Below are 21627 nucleotides of genomic sequence, written 5' to 3' on the forward strand. Positions count from 1 at the left end.
GAATCCCGGTCGGGCTTGGTTGTTTGTGAATGTCCATTCATCAATTTCATCATTTCATCACTCATCCCCATCTTCGCAAATTAGCCAAGAGGCACAAAACGCGAAGTAAAATAAACTAAACTAAATCAACAGTAAGTGATATTGTTCATTTCAAGTACGCTCCTCTTATGTCGGTGGAACTCGAGAGAAGTTTTTCCATGTACGAGGCTCTCTTGTCCGAAAACAGACAATCATTCAATTTTGAAAATTTGCATATGATTTTCGTTGTGTAGCCTACTGCAACTCAGTACTTAAAGTGTAAAAGATGGCAAAAAGTGAACTTTCTTACTTGTGCTACCATACGCAATGAACATGAGATAGATACTGTAAGGTTAATTTGTAATTTGAATTTCTCTTGGTAGTTTATAAATTTGTTTTACAAATCTTTCAGAATTTTTAGGTCATTTTTCTAAATTTATAGGGCATTTTCTTGCATGTATTAGGTCATAAATGCATTTTTAAAGGTCATTTTTTGGCAATTTTAAGGTCATCAAAATCCTAGTCCTAGTAATAATATTCGTAGACAGTCTGAACCTAAAACAGATTCACCCAATCATGTCGTTATATCAAGTAAGCATGGTGGGAATAAATACACCTCACATTATAAAGTAAACAGCAAAAAAGTTTATTATTATTATTATAATATTTTCGTTCTTGGCAAATTTTTGACGCTGGACCTCCTAGATAAATACGTCCTGAACTTGACGGGAGAAACTATTGTATGTTTCAGCTTTGAAGGTGCTTCAAAAAATTATTCGAAAGTATACGATCAAAGAGCGAATACTGGCGAATACACTGTTGCCAGTACAAACACTGCTCTGTATTAGAACACATCACAGCACAAGTTAGCACCGCGCGCGTTGCAGTTCTCTTTCAGCTGAAATTGGGGGCAGGAAACAACCAGAAAAGAACTGACAACGTTGATTCGTGATCGCTATTGGCTATATTTCCGCAACTTACAAGGAAACCGTTCTGCTATCCGCCGCCCACAGATTTCAGCTCGCAATAAGTGTCAAAGTGGGTCAAATTGTGTTTGCCTGGTTTGTCCTGCTCCATGCTACGTGTTAGCTGAAGGAGGTCAACGAATCCTTTGGAAGACTGGAGGCCGATTCTGCCCCAGTGCGATGCGCAGGAGTAGTAGTGCAAGAAGCCCCCTCCCTTTCTCTACAATATATAGATGTACGTACGTATATAATGGTGCATTAAATATCGAACAGCACACAGTTGTTTCTCATAGCTCTCTGTGGGAGTGAGTGTTCATTCCTCTGGTTCATTTTCTTGCACTGTTTCTTTCTATAAATTTAGAAATGTATTAGTGACAGGTTGTAAACACTAAAGAAAGGGGCGGCATATCAACACTCTAAATAATCATTTTCGTTACTCAAATTTGAAAATATATCGATGGTCACAAATAAGCATGATGACCAACTTCGCACAAATGCAATACTACTCCACTCCTCTGAAGTATTTAGTTGTTTTAAAATGTTGCTTGTCACTAAAATTAATTTAGTTAATGCAGTCACAAAATTGTTTAGTTGTTTAGTTTTCAACCTTTAATATTTAAATAGTGAAAAATATGTTTTAACCGTTTTTCTTCTATCCTCTGATTGCCCACTGGTTTACTTCTCAAATAAACTCAGAATAAAGCTTAATTTACTCCAAAGATAAATTGATTTTCTGAATCTTCTTGTACATAATATTGCAATATTGAAAAAGTTCTATCAAGTTTGAATAAACCATAATATTTCATAATGGAAGTTTATAGTCTATCATATCTTCCAGTGTCTAACTTGTTGAGACATGTGTAGCTCTCGTTTAACTAGCAACCTCATTTTCTTCAACTAAACGTGAATATAAGGAGATAATATAGACGAAGAAAACTTTGTTTCTACTAAAATGAGATTCCTTCAAAACCCTTTGCATGTCATATTATGGATACAATTTGGATCCAAGAGTTTAGAGGGGGTAATGTGTCTCCTTCCAAAAATTATGGGGAGGTACAATGTACTCCACTGCACATGAGTTACTGTAGTAGCTATGCCTACAAGTATAAAAATTATGGTATATTGGGGTATTTGCTATTTTATTTCAGTAGTCGGTTCCAATTTGCACTTGTCAGCATTACAAAATCTACGTACGTATATATATATATATTTTTATGTGTTAATTTAGCGTATTTTTTCTGCCACCTTTGGCTAATAGCGTCGATGACAATGATTAGATGAAACTGATGAAGGGATAACAACAACATTAAGCATCCATGGGTAGGTCGGAAGACGAACCCGGGACCATCGGTTCAGCATAGTACTAAAATACTTCTAAAAGAAGAAAGGTCACGAAGTCTAGATACTAGCACAGAGAAAACTACATACATGTTTACAGGTCAAAACCCTAAGCGTCAGGTAAAAGTCAAAATCTAAATTTTGGATCAATTTCTGGGGATCGAACCCTGGACCGCTCGTACTAAATTCGGAATACTAATCATTCAGGTCCACGGAAGCTCAGAAGAAAACATAAATCCTGAATAAACGTATGCTCCAGAATGTATTCGATAAGGTGTTTGTAGAATATCCAATTAACCATTCAGAGCCATGGTTTTCAAAGTAGACCAAAATAGTAAATCGTTGATGCACCCACAACATGTGATGACTTCATGACATATAGCACACACACGACACGACGACATGATGATCGAACGGATGCGCAGCCCATTTCCACTCCCTGTGCATGCGTGTGTGCGCTCCAGATGCGTATGCACGTACTTTTCCTTCCACCTCCCAAGCATGAAAGTGCTTCACAGATTGGCTCGGCTGTGCCATGCTTTCCAATACTATTACGTTGGTACTTTCTTCCACTTTCATCGCAAACGGCGATTTTAATATTGGGTCAAAGGGCGTGGTACCAAGTGAAACCGGAAGAAGGTCAAGAAAGCTTCTTTCTGCGATATATTGACGTCAATAATCGTTTTCTAAGAAGCCGTGACAAGGCTTTCTGCTGCTTAGATCCACCCCGTGAAAAGTGGAACGTACAGCAACTGCGTACTAACGGTTCGTTATTGGTAATAAAGAGATGAAGGATTTTCTTCTATCGTGGCACTACGCAAAGTGCACTTTGGGGACCTGTATTTAAAAACAAACCGTAATATAACAAATAATATACACATATATGGAGCATTCCATTCTGTCGAGTAGGAAACACGGACTACATTTTTTATATTAAAGTAACTATTCTACAGATACTTAAACATAATTTACCTTACAGTTGGTGCCGACCCCCGTGGCGGAGTGGTTAGCACATCGCGCTACGACGCTAGGGGTCCTGGGTTCGAATCCCGGCCTGGGCGTGGATGTTTGTGAGTTTCCATTCAACAATTTCATCATGCATCTCCATCTTCGCAAATTAGCCAAAAGTGGCACAAAAAACGAAGTAAAATAAAGCAAATAAAAATAAAAATAAAAAATCTTACAGTTGATCCAAGATACTTCAGAAAGATAATACACTATGGAATTCCGGGAAGCGCGGTGGAGTAATTGGTGAGTGCATCGGATTTGTATTAAATCGCAGGTCTGTCGTAGGTTCGATCCCCACCAGTGGTAAAAATGCTTCACTTGAAGACGAGAGATGATGAAGTGTAGTGTTAGAATAGGTTCAAGTAGTACTAGAAGCACTAGACAAAGAATAATGCTCAAATAACATTGCATGCTAAAAAGAACCATTGCCACTAACATTTAAAGAATTGCAACAAGTTATAATCATTTATTTTAGAAGGGCCGCAGAACCCATCATCAGATTCTCTATACACAATTTTCCATTTAAATATTTCCGTCAATACATTATGGAATGCTAATTTTGAAAGTGTATGCCTACATGCCTATAACGTCCACAAAATTAATTTGTCAGATTTTTTCTCTGTTAGGGCAATAGCAATAAATACATCTTTCCTGCAAAATTCTACATATTGATGATTGGTTTATTTAACTTATTTCTTACACTTTTGGCTAATCGCGCAGATGAGAATGTGTGGTGATGAGATGAAGTGGCTGAATGGACAGTCACAAACACATATGGTAGCACAAGTACCACAGAGGATTATACTGGCTGCAGGTTCACGCGCCAGAGTCTAGTTAGTCTGCTAATGGAGTCCAGGGTGTACTACGTGGAAGTGAGGTTGACATTTGGGTGTCTGCAGAAAGGGCAACTACTTCCACCCCTTAACCAGTTTGAAAATCATACAATCTTTGTTCAAGGAATCGCTAGGTTCAATGTTGTGGATTCACTAAAGCTGTAGGTCAAGTTTCCAAGAATATACATACGAAAACAATGTGTACATGTGTATATAGGATCGTTTTAGTGATTTCACAACAGCAATTTTCCTCACTGTACAATTAATCCATTTGCTATTTCCAGACCTACTGTACTTGCACTGTAAAGCAAAATAATATTTTAATGAGCTCAAACAACGTCTAACCTGTTACAGAATAAGAAAACGATTGATAACTTCCAGCGAGAGAAGAAGGAAAATTTTACTTTATTCTGGAATCTACAAAAACACTAAGTTGCTGACCAAGGCAGTTTATTAAGATAAAAATCACTTAACATGTAACGTTTCTGGAATCTACAGTTTAATCAGCATATTGGCTGATATTGCAATGCTTCTAATCACGGAAGTGTTAACTGGATCACAATTTTTATGTTCAAGTGCACGCACGGATTTGCGGAAGTATAAAGAAAAGTTAAAATTAACTTCATTAATAGACTTTACGCATCAGGATACTCGCTACGATTTTTGCAATTACTGTAATGTCTCGAAAGTCAGAAAACAGAAGCGATGGGACTCGATGCGCTGACCACGCCTTACCCAACTATACGTAAAACCCGCTTGATATTACCTGGCCCTCAAACGGCTGTTGCACTATGGCGTTTTATTGTAACGCCAAAGGACAGTGGAGCTTGATATGGGAGGATAACAAGAAAATAATAAATAAATAAAAATTATGCATGAAATTAAGACAAACCATACTTATTTGTCGAAGCACATTTGTCTAAATCGTGTGTTTTTCATTCATTTGTTTGGGTATGTAATCGAGTGAAGCGAGGAATGTTTGGGTGGGCGGGTGCCCACTCGCGCTCACACTGATACACACACATATACACGGAGTTGCGATTGTAATTTATATAAATTTTGTAATTAAATATATATTTTTTGTAATGAACAAAATAAAACTGTACAGAAACTTTCGAACACCATGCTATGGTTTCCCCCCTATGTAGTACTAAAATTCAAATTTTCCAAATGTTATCGTAGAAAAAGGAACCTCTCTCAATCAACACATTTCCATTTACCTCCCTTCCGTGACATTTCTCATACTCCTTCTTGCAGAACTCTTAAATGGGATTTAATTATGGTTTCTACACTGTAGTAATTGAGATTTAATTCCATGGAATAAAGTCTGAGAAATTTTCTGTAGTCACTCCCTCATCCAACGTCTCTTGCGTTCCCTCAAGAAAATCATTGCAAAAGCTCCCGAGAGAAATTCCTCTTGCATTCCTCTCTCAACGCTTAATTAAGATGCTACATTTCCTACTCCTCCAACTGCCAGCGCACAATATTTGTGACTATTCCTTTGTGGATTCCATTTTTCTTCCAAAGAATTGTCAACATAAATTTCCCCAACATAATATTAGAAACTGATTTATAACAAATCGCAATTTAGAAATATTATAATAATAATAATAATTCAGTTTTAGACAAATACACTCACTAATTACACAAAACCCTATTCCCTCAAACAAACTATTTAAGACAACAAAGTCATAAATAAGCATATAAACTTCCAATTTAAATACGTAGCCTAAATATTAACTTACACTAAGCAAAAGTTTTAATCAACTCATAAATACTAATAAGAGAAATACCCACGTTAAAATAATAATATAAAGTAGTAAGTACCGGTAATTTAACTTCCCTATTTCAATAAAGTATCTGTTCTGAATAACAGAACAAATCATAATTATGCAATTTTAAAATCTCATAATATTTATATGTTTTTCATGTAATATAATTGTATTACACTGTATTATTGGATTATATCGTAACTAATATTTAAATAAATTGAGCACAATAAAAGAAAAAAACGGGAGAACCAAAATTCGGACGAAACTGACGCCCTGGTATGTACAGTGGGATCCATGAGTATCACCTTGCAAATTGTCCGTCACCATGTTCGAGCACTTTATTTGACCCAATAACAGCTTCAAGAATTAAAAGAAAACTCAAAACAAGCTGTTGACAACTTCTTCACTAGCATACATAAAAATCCATCGCTTAAAAATACATCGGATGTAAGAGAAATATTAATGAAAATAGTCATGGACAATTTGCACGGTAATACTCATGGATCCCACTGTACTTATAGGCCCCAGTGCATCAAGCGCATATCCCTGAATGTATGCCGGGTGGAGGCGGCCTCTTTCAGGGGGTTCCCCCTTTTCATTGAATAATTAGAGACTGATACGAGGAATATGATATGTCGATATGAAGCATATGTTTCATACAATCGATGCATTCATTTGTACCATTACGTAACCGCTATCAGGAAATCAAAAGGAGAGGAGCTTATTGTTTTTGTTTATTGATATTTAGTTTTTTTTTAATTTCGCTTTTCAGACATTTTTTTGGCGAAGATGAGTATGAATGGTGATAAGATGAGATGGATAAAGAGACAATTACAAATATATAGGGACAGCACACAACACATGTCCGATATAGGATTATAATGAACATGGGTCCAGACGTCAGTCTCCAAAATGCAGTACAGGGTGTACTACGTGGAATTGAAGTTGACATTTAGGTGTCTTGAAAAAGGGTCACCCCTTACACCCTGAGAGGGGCTAAGAAAATTCTATAAAGCATCAATAGTCTTCATACCGTAGAATGTGCCATCCCAGTCATCGTCTGAAGTGTTTGCAAGAAAAAATCACAAACAACGAATTTGTCACCTACTAAATTATCTAGCCCTTCATGTCTTATCTTTAATCAATGTGTTCCGGGTTCGATTCTCGGTGGAGGCACATTGCACAGTGGATCCGATCAATTTAAACTGAAGCTCCAGTTCGACAAAGTGCCGCTTGTTACTGGTGGAAAAAGGGACTAAAAGAAAAGGCACATGACCTGCTGGGAACTCCGGTCAATTCCATCCAAGAAATTAAACAACACTTATGGAACTCATGGCAAGAAGAGTGGAGTCAACTCCAAGAATCTGCCCAGACTAGACAGCACATACCGGACGTACGGGATAGGATGAAACTTTCCTTCTTCAAACCAAGTAGGGGTATGGTCCATTTCATGACGGGTCATGGCCCATATAGGACTTATCTTCGAAGTTTTAATCTTAGCAATGATAATCAGTGCTTAACATGTAGGGTGAAAGGAACACCGGAACATGCAATAGTCAGCTGTAAAAAGTATTCTGATAGTCTGATACCACGATTAAGGCAGGGTCTAGATGAGGTCACACTGGCACAGGAAATCCTTAGCATCAAGACCTTCGGCAGGATTAACAGACTGGCTGGACTACTAATTTCGTCATTAGAAGAAATGGACTACAAATCAGCATCTCGAGTTAGTTCTGGAAATGAGACTTCAACATTAAGTACCATCCGACAAGTTGGAATAAGAAGAAGTAGCCGAATCAGGCAAAAGAAGATCCCATCGTCAAAACAGAAGACCGAAGAAAATGGACAGACTCAAAATGAACCAAGATATTATGTGGAGCGCCCAACCGCCTTGAATCGAAGGAAGTTCTACATAAAATCCTTAAGAGGCAGTGCAAGTTCGAAGAACTAGTGACTTGCAAAGTCATATGAGTAATTGGTGGAAACTAATTAGCGATTGTGAGGACATTGATGTTCCTGTAAAACAGATTAATAGTGTGGAATTAAGTGTGGTTCTATCAAGATTTGATTATGTATGGAAGCGAAGTGAATAATGGAAATTTGGGAACTGGTATAGTGTGAATTTTGATATGATGAGAATCATTAAGAAGAATGAAGAAGATGACCAAAACCTTATGGAAAGAAGAAGAAGCCCTTGGAACTTCCTTCTCTTCTGAAAGTCCATTTCATTTGATTCTTTTATGAGGCTCAAGGTCTAAGGACTTATAATTTGGTATGTTCTAATTATTCAATATATATAAAATTTCTCTTTCATTACTTATTCATTATTTATTCTTAATTAAGAAGATAGCCTAATTCCTTGAAAGCAAAATTAGAAGGAGGCTTTGGAACGTTCTACTTCTGGAAGACCAGATACTTGCAACTCCTGTTCCTTTGGGAGGCTTAAGGTCTAAGGACCTACATTACTCAATAAATTTACTAGATAATATCGTATATTCCAAGTTAGTATTTCATTTTATTTATCATTATAAATTTCCGAAAGATTTTCCAGCTGAATATCAGCACCAAACAAATCCTTAACATATACAAGTCAATTTAGAAATTTTGGAAATACTGGTCAAACATATATATGATTTTGTTTGTTATATTTTATATTCATATTCTGTATATACTTTTCTTTTATTATATTTATTCCTCAAGTACAATAATCTTAGGAAACACAAACATATATATACTAGGGATGGCCAGATCCGGATCCTGGCGGATCCGAAATCCGGATCCTAAAATTTTTCGGATCCGGATCCGGAATTTTTAGATCCGGATCCAGAACTTTCGGATCCGGATCCAGAATTTTCGGATCCGATATTTCGGATCCGGATCCGGTACTTTTGGATCCGGATCCGTTTTGCCATCCCACATGCGCTTCTTTGGAAAGTAAGAATGTGCTTATAACAAACATATTGTTACCTGCTAATATACATATATATATATATATAATATACATACACACACACACACACACACATATATATATATATATATATATATATATATATATAGTGTGTGTGCGCGCGTTGGCGATTTGTAATTAATTAATACACTTACAAGGGAGGTCTAAGTCTCCCCCTCCGATGTCCATGAAACTTGACAGGTGTATAGAGCACCCCCCCTCAAATGTCAAGATGAGGAGAAATTGAAGTGAGGATCTGACCCCGAAACCACGTAAATATGGCATAGGAAGAAACAGGGGGCATAGGGCCTCTCTATACACCTGTCAAATTCCATGGGAATTGGAGGGGGACACAGGGGTCAGATGATCCCCACGTCAATTTGTCCTCATCTTGACATTTGAGGCGGGTTTTGCCCCCTAAAACAGTTTTTTAGCCGAAACAAAAAAAAGCACGTATTTCTTCCTTTGGGCCCCCTTTATAGACCTGCGAAGTTGCATGAAAATCGGAGGGGGACACAGGGGTCACATCTTTACTTCAATTTGTCCTCATCTTGACATTTGAGGGGATTTTGCCCCCTAAAACAGTTTTTAGCTGAAACAAAAAAAAACACGTATTTCTTCCTTTGGGCCCCCCCATACACCTACCACGTTTCATGGAAATCGGAGGGGAACACAGGGGTCAGACCCCACTTCAATTTGTCCTCATCTTGACATTTGAGGGAGGGTTGCCCACTAGAACAGATATTTAGCCGAAACAAAAAAACACGTATTTCTTCATTTGGGCCCGTTTATACACACACCTGCCAAGTTTGATGGAAATCGGAGGGGGACACAGGGGTTAGATCCCCACTTCAATTTGTCCTCATCTTGACAATTGAGTGGGTTTTGCCCTGTAAAACAGTTTTTTAGCTGAAACAAAAAAAAACACTTATTTCTTCCATTGGGCCCCACTATACACTTGCCAAATTTCATGGAAATCGGAGGGGGACACATAGGTCAAATGCACACTTACATTTGTCCTCATATTGACATTTGAGGGGGGGGGCTGCCCACTAAAACAGTTTTTTAGCCGAAACAAAAAAAACACGTATTTCTTCATTTGGACCCCACTATACACCTGCCAAGTTTCATGAAATCGGAGGGACACAGGGGTCAGATCCTCACTTCAATTTGTCCTCATCTTGACATTTGAGGGGGTTTTGCCCCCTAAAACAGTTTTTTAGCTGAAACAAAAAACACGTATTTCTTCCTTTGGGCCCCACTATACGCCTGCCAAGTTTCATGGAAATCGGAGGGGGACACTTAGATAACCTCCCTTGTTAGTCTTACACTTTGTAATTATATAACAGTGCATATATTATAATGTTTTATTTTAATTTGTAAAACTGTAACTGTAGAACAATTGTATAATTTTTGTATAACATTTCTATCTTCTTATGCGTGTTAAAGGTTTCATCCTGGAATGGAATGACTCACATTTATGTGTGTTTTCATTTCCAATACATTCGAATGAATACATATTCGTTTCAATGGCATTTACAAAATCACCTCTGACATTTTATGTTAAACAAGTAAGATTATTTTTGTGCACGAGTGTGTTAGCCGATGCGTAGCAAAGTATTTTAGGAACAACACTTGAAAAAAATTCTTGTAGGACTAACTAACGGAATTTTCGGACCCGGATCCGGAACTTTCGGATCCGGAACTTTCGGATCTGGATCCAGATCCGTTACTTTTGGATCCGGATCCAGATCCGAATGGATCCGGATTTTTCGGATCCATCCGTTTGGCCAACCCTAATATATACACACCTTGGTTTCATTAATAGGCACCAAGGTTTGAAACTTCTCCCTACAAATACTAGAATCCTCTTCCATATTACTAATCACACTTCCGCTCTTGGCGAAATAACAGCTATGATAAGCAATCTACGCAAAAGTATACCAAGAGAGAGGGTTGCGTAGTATGAGTGGCGAGAGGAGGCTGGAGGACCTCGTCCCTCAGCGTCCCGATCCTGTAGCTCCAGTCCAGATTAGCTTAACTGATCATGAAGTGGATTTAAAACAAACTTTGAAAACTTTTCATGTGCTGATTTATATTGGGAAAATTTCACATCATCTTTTAAAATAGAATTAACATTTTGATTGAAATTTTAGTTACAAGAAAATTAGAGTTGGAAATATACTGCTTGTGTAGTTTCAAATTAATAAAAAAAAATGTCAATGTCACTGACCTTCAGTCGAGAAGGAAACGGGCCAATCCTAAATGACTTAACTATGCTAATTTATAATGTAAGGTTGTGGGAAAATGAGAATCTTACACAATATACGACTTCCACCGTGTAATCTGTGCTTATTATTCGTGCTACGAATGCTTTTAGAATGGCACTTCCTAAACGGTTTCATTGTACTTGACCGCCAACGTCTTGTCGGAAACCTATTTTCTCGCTTCTCACACTCTTAACAACTTGTAATGCGAAATGTTTTGCCTTTTTTGTCTATGCGACAGCGGAAAATAGGTAGTTGGATTTCCTGCCTCTTAGCCAAGGCAATTAAACGCGCTCATCGAAAGGCAACGTACATAGCGAGGGCATGTGAACTGCCCCTCCTTATATCAACTTAAGCATGCAGCATGAATCAAGCGGTCTTGAACAGAGGGCGGGATATCTTTGAGGCAGGGTCGAGCGAGTGCAGCCTGGAATGAGTGCATCTGGTTCCGCTGATATTGTCATCGGATGCCTCCCAAACACGGCAATTGGAAAGAAGACAGGAGAGAGTGGAACCACATATATGTCGGTCACCGGGTCTTTTTTCTGGCTCCCGTTGAAAGAAAGTATGTCGAGACAAGTTTTGGAGTTTGCTCTTCCGTCGATGAGTGATCAGTTGAATCCAAGATGCCCCGGCATTTGCTTCCTCTGGCGCTGGTCGGCTTCCTTCTTGTGTCGGTCGTCTCTGCCGGAGTCCTAGGTGAGTCATTTCTTTACCTTTCTTGGTGCCCAATGTTGCAAGAAAACTCGTCTTACGTGACTACTTTATTTTAGAAAAAACACGTATGTTGTCCACGTATGTTGGATTCACGGTTTTATACTAAAAGGTTCTGGGTTCGACCCCTTCCCACCTTGGGATTTCCTTGCGTTTGCTGTATGCGTTTGTTTCAGCAAATCATCGGTCATGTTCATCCTCATAAAATACTTATATTTTTGTACGTGTATGCAGAACAACCGAGGATATTCTGGGGACGCAGGGCAATCCTTTTTTCTGACCCCTAGTCTGATTTGTATAGGATTTTGTTCAATTACACACACGCCTATTTAGTACCTTTCAACCATTTCTAACTGTCGTTAAATATAGTTGGTAAGCTGGACAGTTCAAGCCTTTAATATTTAAAAATAATTAAAAGCTTTATAAATTTAAGTTGAGCAAGATCAGACATCAGGCAGGGGAGAATGTTTTCCGCAAATCCAGAAAATTACATAATATGGTATATCTTTAATTAAAAGGTATCGACTAAAATTATCTAATAACTTAGATGATGAATCACGATTCTTCTGTTGTTAGTTTGGAAATCGTTCTTTGTTTCGTTAATATTCTGAGGTGGAGATACTAGCAGAAATTCAAATGAACGCGTAGCCACTTAACCGAAGTATGATCGTCGGTCTGGATTTCAGAAGATAAGTCAAACTCATTTTCAACTTTAAGTAAAATTTGTTTTCCAAAACATTTCTCTTGCCTTTCCTTGCCGTATTTCATGAGTGTATCTATTACAATCAATCAGTTGTAAAAACTATTGATGGTGACACGGGTGGTAACTGGAAAAGTAGTGAAAACATCAAAATTCAGGGGACTGACACTTATCTTTTGTATAATTATATAAATTGGAAGGAATTACTGCACTCCCGTACCACTAAGCAAGAAAGAATTAATGAAGTATATGCTGCTGAGCAGATGAGGTCTTGAAATTCTGTATAATCTCAGAAATTCAACGGAGAGTTGAAAATCATTTAAGGTAAAAGTTAGTGACTTTCTAGTGAAGTGAAAGATAATTATCTTTCACTTCACTAGATCACGCTGTAAAATTTCTCTAATAGGCCTTCCAATTATTTACAGAACTATTAACGTGTTATTCTGAATAATTTTGAGAACTTACTTATCGCTAGGGTGTATATATACATACCCTCTCCTTCCCGTTTGGCCACACTTCCATAAAAGAAATGATTGTCGAATGCAGGAAAATAAAATAATTGAACCGACCTCTGAAACAAGAAGCATAACCTTCTGGTTATAGCCCCCTCCCTGTTTCTTAGGAATTTCTTTGCCTTGTCATTCGTGTTGCATATTTGAAACTTGTAAAACATCATACTAATTAGATCTTGTTGGAACAAAGCTTGATGGAATGTCAACTATAAAATAGGTGGGAAACAGTAACTAACCAAATCTCCAATCTTTTATTTATAAAAACTCATAAAAACTGATTTTTTTACAAACTCTTTTATTGCACTAGAAGTTCGTGACTGGAATACAATCTCACTTGAATTCAGAATATGTTAAAATTGGCATATTTAAGATAAGATTAAGAAGAAGCTTTATGGAATGATGTTACATACATTTATCCTTCGTTTCAGTCTACTGCTGAATAATTAAAATATTTGAAATGGTCTGCCAAGCAAAACTTGCTATTATTTCTTACTGTGGTCTGTTTATTGTTAATGATACGTATATGTGTTTATTGTTTTCTGTGAATTATATTATGATATACCGTGCGTCCATTTCGATCTGCAGCCGAGAGATCGGGAGAAGCGTGGCGGGCGGCACTGACGGAGATGCCGACATTTGCGGCCTGAAATGCCCACTTATTTTTATGGACATATGCAGACATTTATATAAATATTGCAAAACGAGCACTAACCTGTGTTATAAGAGTATGGTTTTAATTTTAGTAGCTTAGTGACTGTATGTGCCGATGATTTTGACACGCCCACCTCTTGTGAAACACGGCGTAGAGGTTTGTTTGGAGAACGTTCTAACACTGCACCAATATAATCGAGTTTTGCTTCGGTTAGAATCCGTCGTTTTTGCTTAGGTGTTTTAAAATTTAACGATACAGTTTCTCGTAATTTAAGGACAAGATGTCTAACCGTATCTCTGTGTGGAGTTGAAACGCATGGGAATTTCTGTACAAATTATCTACACACGTCTCGACACGAGTTTGTTTTCACGTAGGTACGTGTCATACATAAAAAAATCTTTGTTCTAACGTGAATCTTGCGGCTGGCATTCCAATCGTCTCACTGACACGTCACACATACACACTACAATAACACAAACAAGTAACTGCAAGTAACCAAGAATAACACTCTTGCGCACAGTACGAAATTAACACGCTCTTGGTTTACATTGCTCGCCACTATATTTACAACTCTGTCTTCATCTAGTCGCGAAGGAACAAAAAACTCGAGCTCGGAGATTTCGGATTGCAAGGAAGCTCACGAACACTATTGACTTCTAACGGTTTCTTCTACAGCGTAATCGTGATACAGTGTTGCACATTCAAAACCTCCAAACGATCCCCATCGGCACAAAACTCTTTCAAGGATATAAACTTAAGCAGGACGTTACTGGTCAAAACTATGATTAAAATGTTTTATTATCTGTGGCTCTTAACATCGTTTCTAAAGCGTATTTTTTTGTGTATATAAGAGCAGAACTTGGATGAATTACAGAAGAACTTTTGCGTGTTATAACACAGGTTAGTGATCGTTTTGCAATATTTATATAAATGTCTGCATATGTCTATAAAAATAAGCGGGCATTACAGGCCGCAAATGTCGGCATCTCCGTCAGCGCCGCCCGCCACGCTTCTCCCGATCTCTCGGCTGCAGATCGAAATGAACGCACTGTATTAATAGATACATACACGTTATGGTTGAGTGTAAGGCAAGACATGAACCTTAATCTCCTCCAGGTAACACAAAAGCTACATAAATAATATCTTTTTGAGAAATTCAAAGGAGGAGGGAAAACGTTTTTACCTCGAAAGGTGGCACCTATGCTGTTATATTGTATTTCTGTTTCTTATCATCGTTTTTATAGATTTCCTGGTGAAGACCCTGGGTACCGAGCTGCGGGAGACGGTGGATGGCGTCGTTGACTCCTCGAACGGAACTAACAGAAGCCAATGCCATTGCAGGGGAGGAAGCTGCATCTGCTGCGTTGACTTCAACTTCACCTTCGTGGACTTAGGAGGCCCTGGTAAGGTTTATCTATCTTATTTTGAGTCTAACTCAAACAGTCTAACTATAGTGATCCTCTTCAGCAAGTTCTTCCAAATATCTCATTTCCACCATCAGGGACTTGCACTACTGGAGGAGAGGCAGGCTCAAATTTACATATGTGGAAGGCGGGAGCTACATGATTGTGTGAACCCCATGTACAAGTTCAGTTACACATTTCAGGCGCAGTTATGCAAGATAGTTATTTGTATTTTGACTGCATTTCAAATATCTTGTTCTTTTCACTTTATGGCCCTATTCGAAGTCATTTCTCTGCGCTGGAGGTTCGGGGCTAGCCCCTTTCCAAGTCTCCCCAAAATCCGGTCTTGACAAGGAAGCTTGCTGATATTAGATCTCTCTATTGACTCAAGGTTTCCAAAAACTAAGTAAAGATTGTTCAATACGTGCCCCAAGGAATGGCACCGAGATGAGACTGGACAAGATCTTGTCCAGTGCTTCAAGTGGAAATTTCTAGGTGAGGGAAATGCTTGGTCAAGTTTGGGGATTATGCAGATTTCCTAGCTGGGGGATGCTTTAGGAAAATTATCTTAAGTGGAGGTGTAGAACCAACTTCGAGCACTGGTCTCTCTCGTCTAATCTCGTGAATTACGAAAGCCTCTTTGATTCTTCGTGTCATTTCGAGTTACATGCATATAACTGTTTCGTTTTCTGCCTGACCTCGATATCGAAACGTCCGTTTCTCGTATCGAGTCTCGAAAATAATCGATACAAACGTGCAAGAAATTTAAGAAACTATCAACATAGCTCTGCATACTCACCTTTAAGGGTGAGTGAAACTTACGGCCGTACAGGTTATTGCACTTACATAAAAATGTATGCAGAAATTGAAGATAAATTAAGAAAATTATGGAACAAATATAAATAATGACAGAATAAATAATAATATTTTTTTCTTCATTTAGGCATTGAATTTGTAATTAGGCTACTCTTAGAAGAATCTTACATTGCTGTCTTCAACGTTCCAACCGTCAAAGTTAAAGTTATGTTTACTTTAATTGTGTTCATATATTTCGGGGTTCTATTTCTGCTATTCAAACGATGAAATAAGGAAACAACGATAATTAGAAGATGACTTGCGTGAGGAATTTTGATCTGTCACAGATATCATATTCACAGACTATAACATGAAACAATCTGTAGTTTGATTGACACCACCATTAGCTACTTTCTTTCCATTTCGACTATTCTATGTTGCTTTTCTACCTCTTGCGTTGATTGTATTGATTGATGAACTGACGAAATGGATGATGAGACCAACACAATGATACAAACATGCCTTATCCAGGGGTCAAACATCGTAGTGAGTTGCGCTTAACACCCCACCAAGGAGTGATATTACTACATATGTGGTGGATTGAACACAAAAAGACACACTGCTCAAAAGAAAAGAGTAATCACTAATATTTAAGGCAAGAAGCATGAGAAAAATAACCAAGTTGTGAGTGAGTCCAAGATTGTTTTTTATGTACTCTTCCTTTCCTTCTATCGTTTCAAAAATTATTTTCTTGAGGTTTTTTACTGTTGTATGTTATCATATGAACTATGATATCATGCCGAAATCACTGACAGGTACTCTTTGAGGATCTTAACTATTTTTAGTTTTTAAATAAACACTCCTTATAAATATATATACCCTTGATTATATATATACCTATAATCGTAGTTGTTGGACTACTACCAGTTCATTTTCGACCCCTTTTCGTTCGAATTACTAACGTAATACCTAATAGCATTTTTTTAAAACACACGAACAAGTGTTCCATGAAAATTCTCACACAGTGTCTCCTTTGAATTCATACATTTCTTAGACAACTTCCTTCTTTGAATATATTGCTCAGGCAAATTTATTCTCTTTACACTATTTCTTATAGACAGTTTCTTCTTTCAATAAGACAACTCACACATGTACGTCCACAGGATTCTTTCCCGGGAGCGGCAAGCAATCATTTTTTTCCGGAGTGGTAAACGAGGCATAATAGTGTTGACCCCTCAAAAAACACTCCTTCAGTTTGATGTCGTAACGTCCTTATAATAATTGACGACCCCCTCCCCCCATTTCAGACGCCCGTGTACTCACAGAACGCTTCCTTCGAATAACATTTCTCATGAAACCCCTCCTTTTGAATAGACTACCCACACAGCTTTTATTACTTCCAATAAAGTTCTATCACGGCTACTCCTTTCATTTCTGAGAATTCCTTTGTAAATATTTATCACACATACAATATTTCTCATTTGGAACACGACTTCTTACACAGTTTTTCTTTGAATAACAATTCTCGATTTAATTATTTCCGTTCCTTTGAACAAGTCTTCTAACAGTTATTCTTATTTGAATATATTTCCCCCCCATTATCCCCTTTGAATAAGATATTCCTCACAGTCTCTTCTTTGAATAAGACTTTCCACACAGCTTTTCCTTTCAATACGGTTTCTGATACAGCAACTCTTTTCAGGATTTCTCAATTGGACTTCACGCACATCTTCTCCTTCGAGTAAGATTTCTCCTTTCCTTACATTTCGTAATTGCAAAATTAGAATGCTATCGATTCAGCAAATGGACGTTAATGTAGTTTTAACTTCTTGTGGCAAGTTTTCACTTGACGAATTAAAAATGACACTTCAAATTTACATGGATGGACTTTCACTTTAATTCATAATTTCCATTCTTTTGCAGGTTGCGTGCGAATGACATACATTTCTCAAGAAGAAGGAATGGCAGTGAATGTCTCGTATGGAAACAGTGTTCTTCACAGCCAAACGGTAACAGGTATGCTGAGCAAACTAATGTAGGAGTTATTCAAGAGCTCTGTGGGTAGTTTTCATGAGGTATGACTTAAATGTGGATTAATAAATGGCTGTCGAATAGTTTAAATTAATTTCTCACTATGGATCAAGTTTGATATAATAACTTCGTTCATGTTCATGCATAAAAATGAAACTTTTGTTGTAAGAAAGTTTTTCATGTGATCTTTGTTCAATCTAAAGAAAAGCTTTAATATTCATCTTCTGTCCGTCATGGTGAAAGTTGTTGATTTATTATGACTAGGGACCTCGATTCTCTATTTTTTTTTTCAAATTTCGCGTTTTTATTTTAGCACATTTTTCTGACAAATATATCTAAAATTATACCTTAAGTATGCTTTTAATGTAGTATTTTAATTTGTTCGTAACAGTTTCATACACTGGAAACAAGCTTTGAAGAAGTTATTTTCCATTATTTCTCGCATGATATATACCGATGTTACGCTCCTGTGTGATGGTAAGAGCACTATCTCCACGTAAAATCGCGCCATTTTATTTATTCGTGAGTTTTATCTGTGATAATAGATACTTGTAGATTATAGTTGAAGTAGTAAATTGATTAGTTTGATTAGTCAATTTATACAGTACAAGTAAATCATGTAGTGCTTGACTTTCGATGTCGCCAGCGGTTCAAATCCCGGTGTGGTCATGGAGTGAATGCCCCTTGATCAATTTCATCCTATCTTCATCCATCCTCATCGTCACGATTAGCAAAACGTGTCAGGAAAACGAAACTAAATAACCAAAACACTATGCAAATACAAATTTAGTGTGTATTCTGTTGTTCAGACAGTAAAGCGTCTGATCTCCACAATAGCACCTCAATTCAGACCGCAGAAAGTTAATTAGAATCTCTTTGAATTCTTTGTCGGATATGCTCTCAGATCTACTCAACATTTTATTAAATAGATACAAGGTTGACAATGCGAGAAGGGAAGAGTAGGGACTAGTCCATTCTCTCCAAATAAGAAATAAAATGTTAAACCAAATATGTATTTTCTCGTGTGATATTCCAGAATTTAATAAATGTGGGTGTTCATCACGGCAACATACTAACGCCACCAGTCTCCCAGCTCATATTTTGCCATTATCACCATTACTACACCTACTTCTAATGTTTTGGAAAATACCATAAAGTCTCAATTAGTCTACCTGTACGTAAAGTTGACATGGAATCAATTATTTTGCAGATATTGAAAGTGGAACATTAAGTACTCACTCTCAAAAAGAAAGAAATAACTCTTTCTTACATATTTCCTCGTCATGCACTATCCACTGTCACGTACCGTGGATTAGTATCGATTCAGAACAAACTTCACTTTCCAAATAGGTACAGCTCCAAGCAATAAAAATGGGACACCAAGATTCTGGCTTTCCTGAATGCGTTATGTGTGTTGCCTAATTCTCCGGTGATAGCGGAGAAAAGTTGAAAAGTTATTATTGAAGTTGGCTCATCGTGTAGAGTTAGACAGCACACATAACTAATTGCAGGGAATTCAGTATATCAAGATGCAAGTGTCCCATTTTTATTGCCGGAAACAGTACATTTTTTCCATGCCGTCTGGTAAAGGTTTTCGTAATGTGTAAGTTTCAATTAATCGTTCCTAATTTTTAATACTTTCTCAAATACATTCAGTGAATCTCGTAGAAAACATTTGTTTGAATTTTTATCCCTAGAGGTCATTGAATTTTGCCAATTCACGCTCTCATTGTTATACAGTGTGATGCCAGCAATACTTGTCCCTGAAATGTCTCCTCTCTTCACAGGATCAAATCCGGACCCAGCATGCTTGAACCTACTGACAAATATAGCACAGGTGTGTGCTCGCTTCAGAGACCTGGCACCGACGTCAGAAGGCGTTAAAGGCTGCGTGCAATTCGAGGCTCTGCTTCTGGGGGACCCACATGCCGAGTATCACCTTGGATGCTTCAGGATGGGACCAAAAGGAATGGAATTCGATCCGCCAGTCAGCCCCGTCAATACGCAATCAGAAGGAACGACTGTAAGTACTGAAGAATCTACAGAACCTGCAGTGGATGCGGACATCCTTAGTGCAAACTCCAGCTTGGCCCTGACTCCTGCAGAACAGGCCCTGATAGACACTGTGAGCGACACCGCAAACAAAGGACTCTATTACATCAGCAGCTTCTTTGGACTAGACTTCGGTTCTGACGAAGAATCTGGACAAGGTAGTGGAACAAATTCTTCAGTTACAACTGTCACACTTCAAGAGACTACTACAACAGGAAACGACGTAGCTTAAAAAGTAGTTGCAACTCGATGTAGTTATCACGATGTTATTTTATTTGACTTAATTATTTTATGGCTCCCTACAAAACAAGAACTGAGGATATTGATGCTGAAGTCCTTATCTAATTAACAAGAGCTTACGAGTATGTTAGCCTAACTTGATTTCATTTGTCATTGAAGTTTCCTACAAGTAGTGGGCCAATTTTGAGCCAGTGGGGAATAGGTAAAGTAGGATAGATGTTCGGGTCTAGAAACCAGATAACGCCCACAGTATACCAACGCCCACTATGAGATTCTATCCGTTGACCACGAAACGAAAATGCATGGCAAATGGTTGTTGTGCCACAGTTCACTAGATTTATAAAATTCACACGCATATACGTACTCATTTAGTCGACATCATAAGATTTTATTAAGCAATAATTCCATTATATTGATCACAATTAGACACACTTCTGCTAGTGATAGAAAAGTCATGTCCAAAGAGCAAGATTAAGTTTAGAGAAAGAGCATTTCTGGGTATTATATTTCCAGTTGTAGCAATATTCACAAGGGAATGCTATAATGTAAAATAACACAGAAAGAAACTTATGAAGAACTTATATACGTGTCCGAAAGCCCCAGAAACTGAAAATTAATACCTGAGAACCCTCTCGTAAGTCAAATCAAAACAATGCACTTTCATTCATTCCCTACCTCTTGAAGTTGAAAAAAACGTTTGGGGCAGTTTAGTTTATTCAAGGCGGAAGGAATGTCTGCAGCCAAATCCTGAGAACATGTTGGAAAGAAGTGTCCAAAAATTCTTCAAATCTTCCACCTTAGAGGTTGTGTATTTGTATTTTTTTATTTTTTTTTCCCAAAGAACTGATATGCTGTGATTGATTTAACCTTCGTCGACATATACGAACTTCAGCAACAGGCTTCTCAGTTTCTGTTTGTTGGGTGGGCTATACATATAGGCTTATATGTTCGAGTGCGTGTGCTTGTGCTGAGTATTGTTCTGTTAATGTTTGCAAATCCAAAGAAAAATGTGGTTCCACCTTAGATGTAATCTATGCACGTAGTTACTCCAATCACATTAATAGTTAAAGTGATTCACAGAAAATGTATGTGACCAGGTCAACTATTAGAGTAGGACATAATCAATGAACTAGTGCTTCTGAATCTGTCACAATTATTGTATAGTGTAGTCGAAAGGAGATTGATTAATTTATTATCAATTAAGAAATCAGCTTCTAATATTTGAATCAAGAAGAGAGTAAATTCTCAAGATATTTGTTAATGTGTATAAAGCACTTATATTTATTTGTAATGTTAATCCATGAGTAATGGGCTAAACATCTGCTTGTTTTTGCACATATTTGTATTAAAATATTTTTTTATAAAGATTGATTTCAA

The 21627-nt window shown here is 37.5% G+C and overlaps 1 protein-coding gene across 1 annotated transcript; it reads left to right on the forward strand.

Annotated features, from left to right (window-relative positions):
* The first annotated feature begins 11678 nt into the window (after nt 1–11678).
* On the forward strand, nt 11679–21627 carry LOC145995204 (uncharacterized). The gene is made up of 4 exons (XM_083131765.1): nt 11679–11850; nt 14974–15132; nt 17851–17943; nt 19746–21627. Exons 1-4 carry the CDS (start codon nt 11778–11780, stop codon nt 20240–20242), a joined length of 822 nt encoding a protein of 273 aa, XP_082987891.1. The 5' UTR covers nt 11679–11777; the 3' UTR covers nt 20243–21627.

This window comes from Lepisma saccharinum, chromosome 11 (assembly GCF_977018435.1).
Source record: "Lepisma saccharinum chromosome 11, izLepSacc3.1, whole genome shotgun sequence".
Lineage (NCBI taxonomy): Eukaryota > Metazoa > Arthropoda > Insecta > Zygentoma > Lepismatidae > Lepisma > Lepisma saccharinum.

Excerpts from the sequence above, each read along its gene's own strand:
- LOC145995204 (XM_083131765.1), top strand. The coding sequence starts at position 11,778 with ATGCCCCGGCATTTGCTTCCTCTGGCGCTGGTCGGCTTCCTTCTTGTG. Across the intron at positions 11,851-14,973 it reads CGTCTCTGCCGGAGTCCTAG|ATTTCCTGGTGAAGACCCTG; the intron begins GTGAGTCATTTC and ends TCGTTTTTATAG. Across the intron at positions 17,944-19,745 it reads TCACAGCCAAACGGTAACAG|GATCAAATCCGGACCCAGCA; the intron begins GTATGCTGAGCA and ends CTCTCTTCACAG.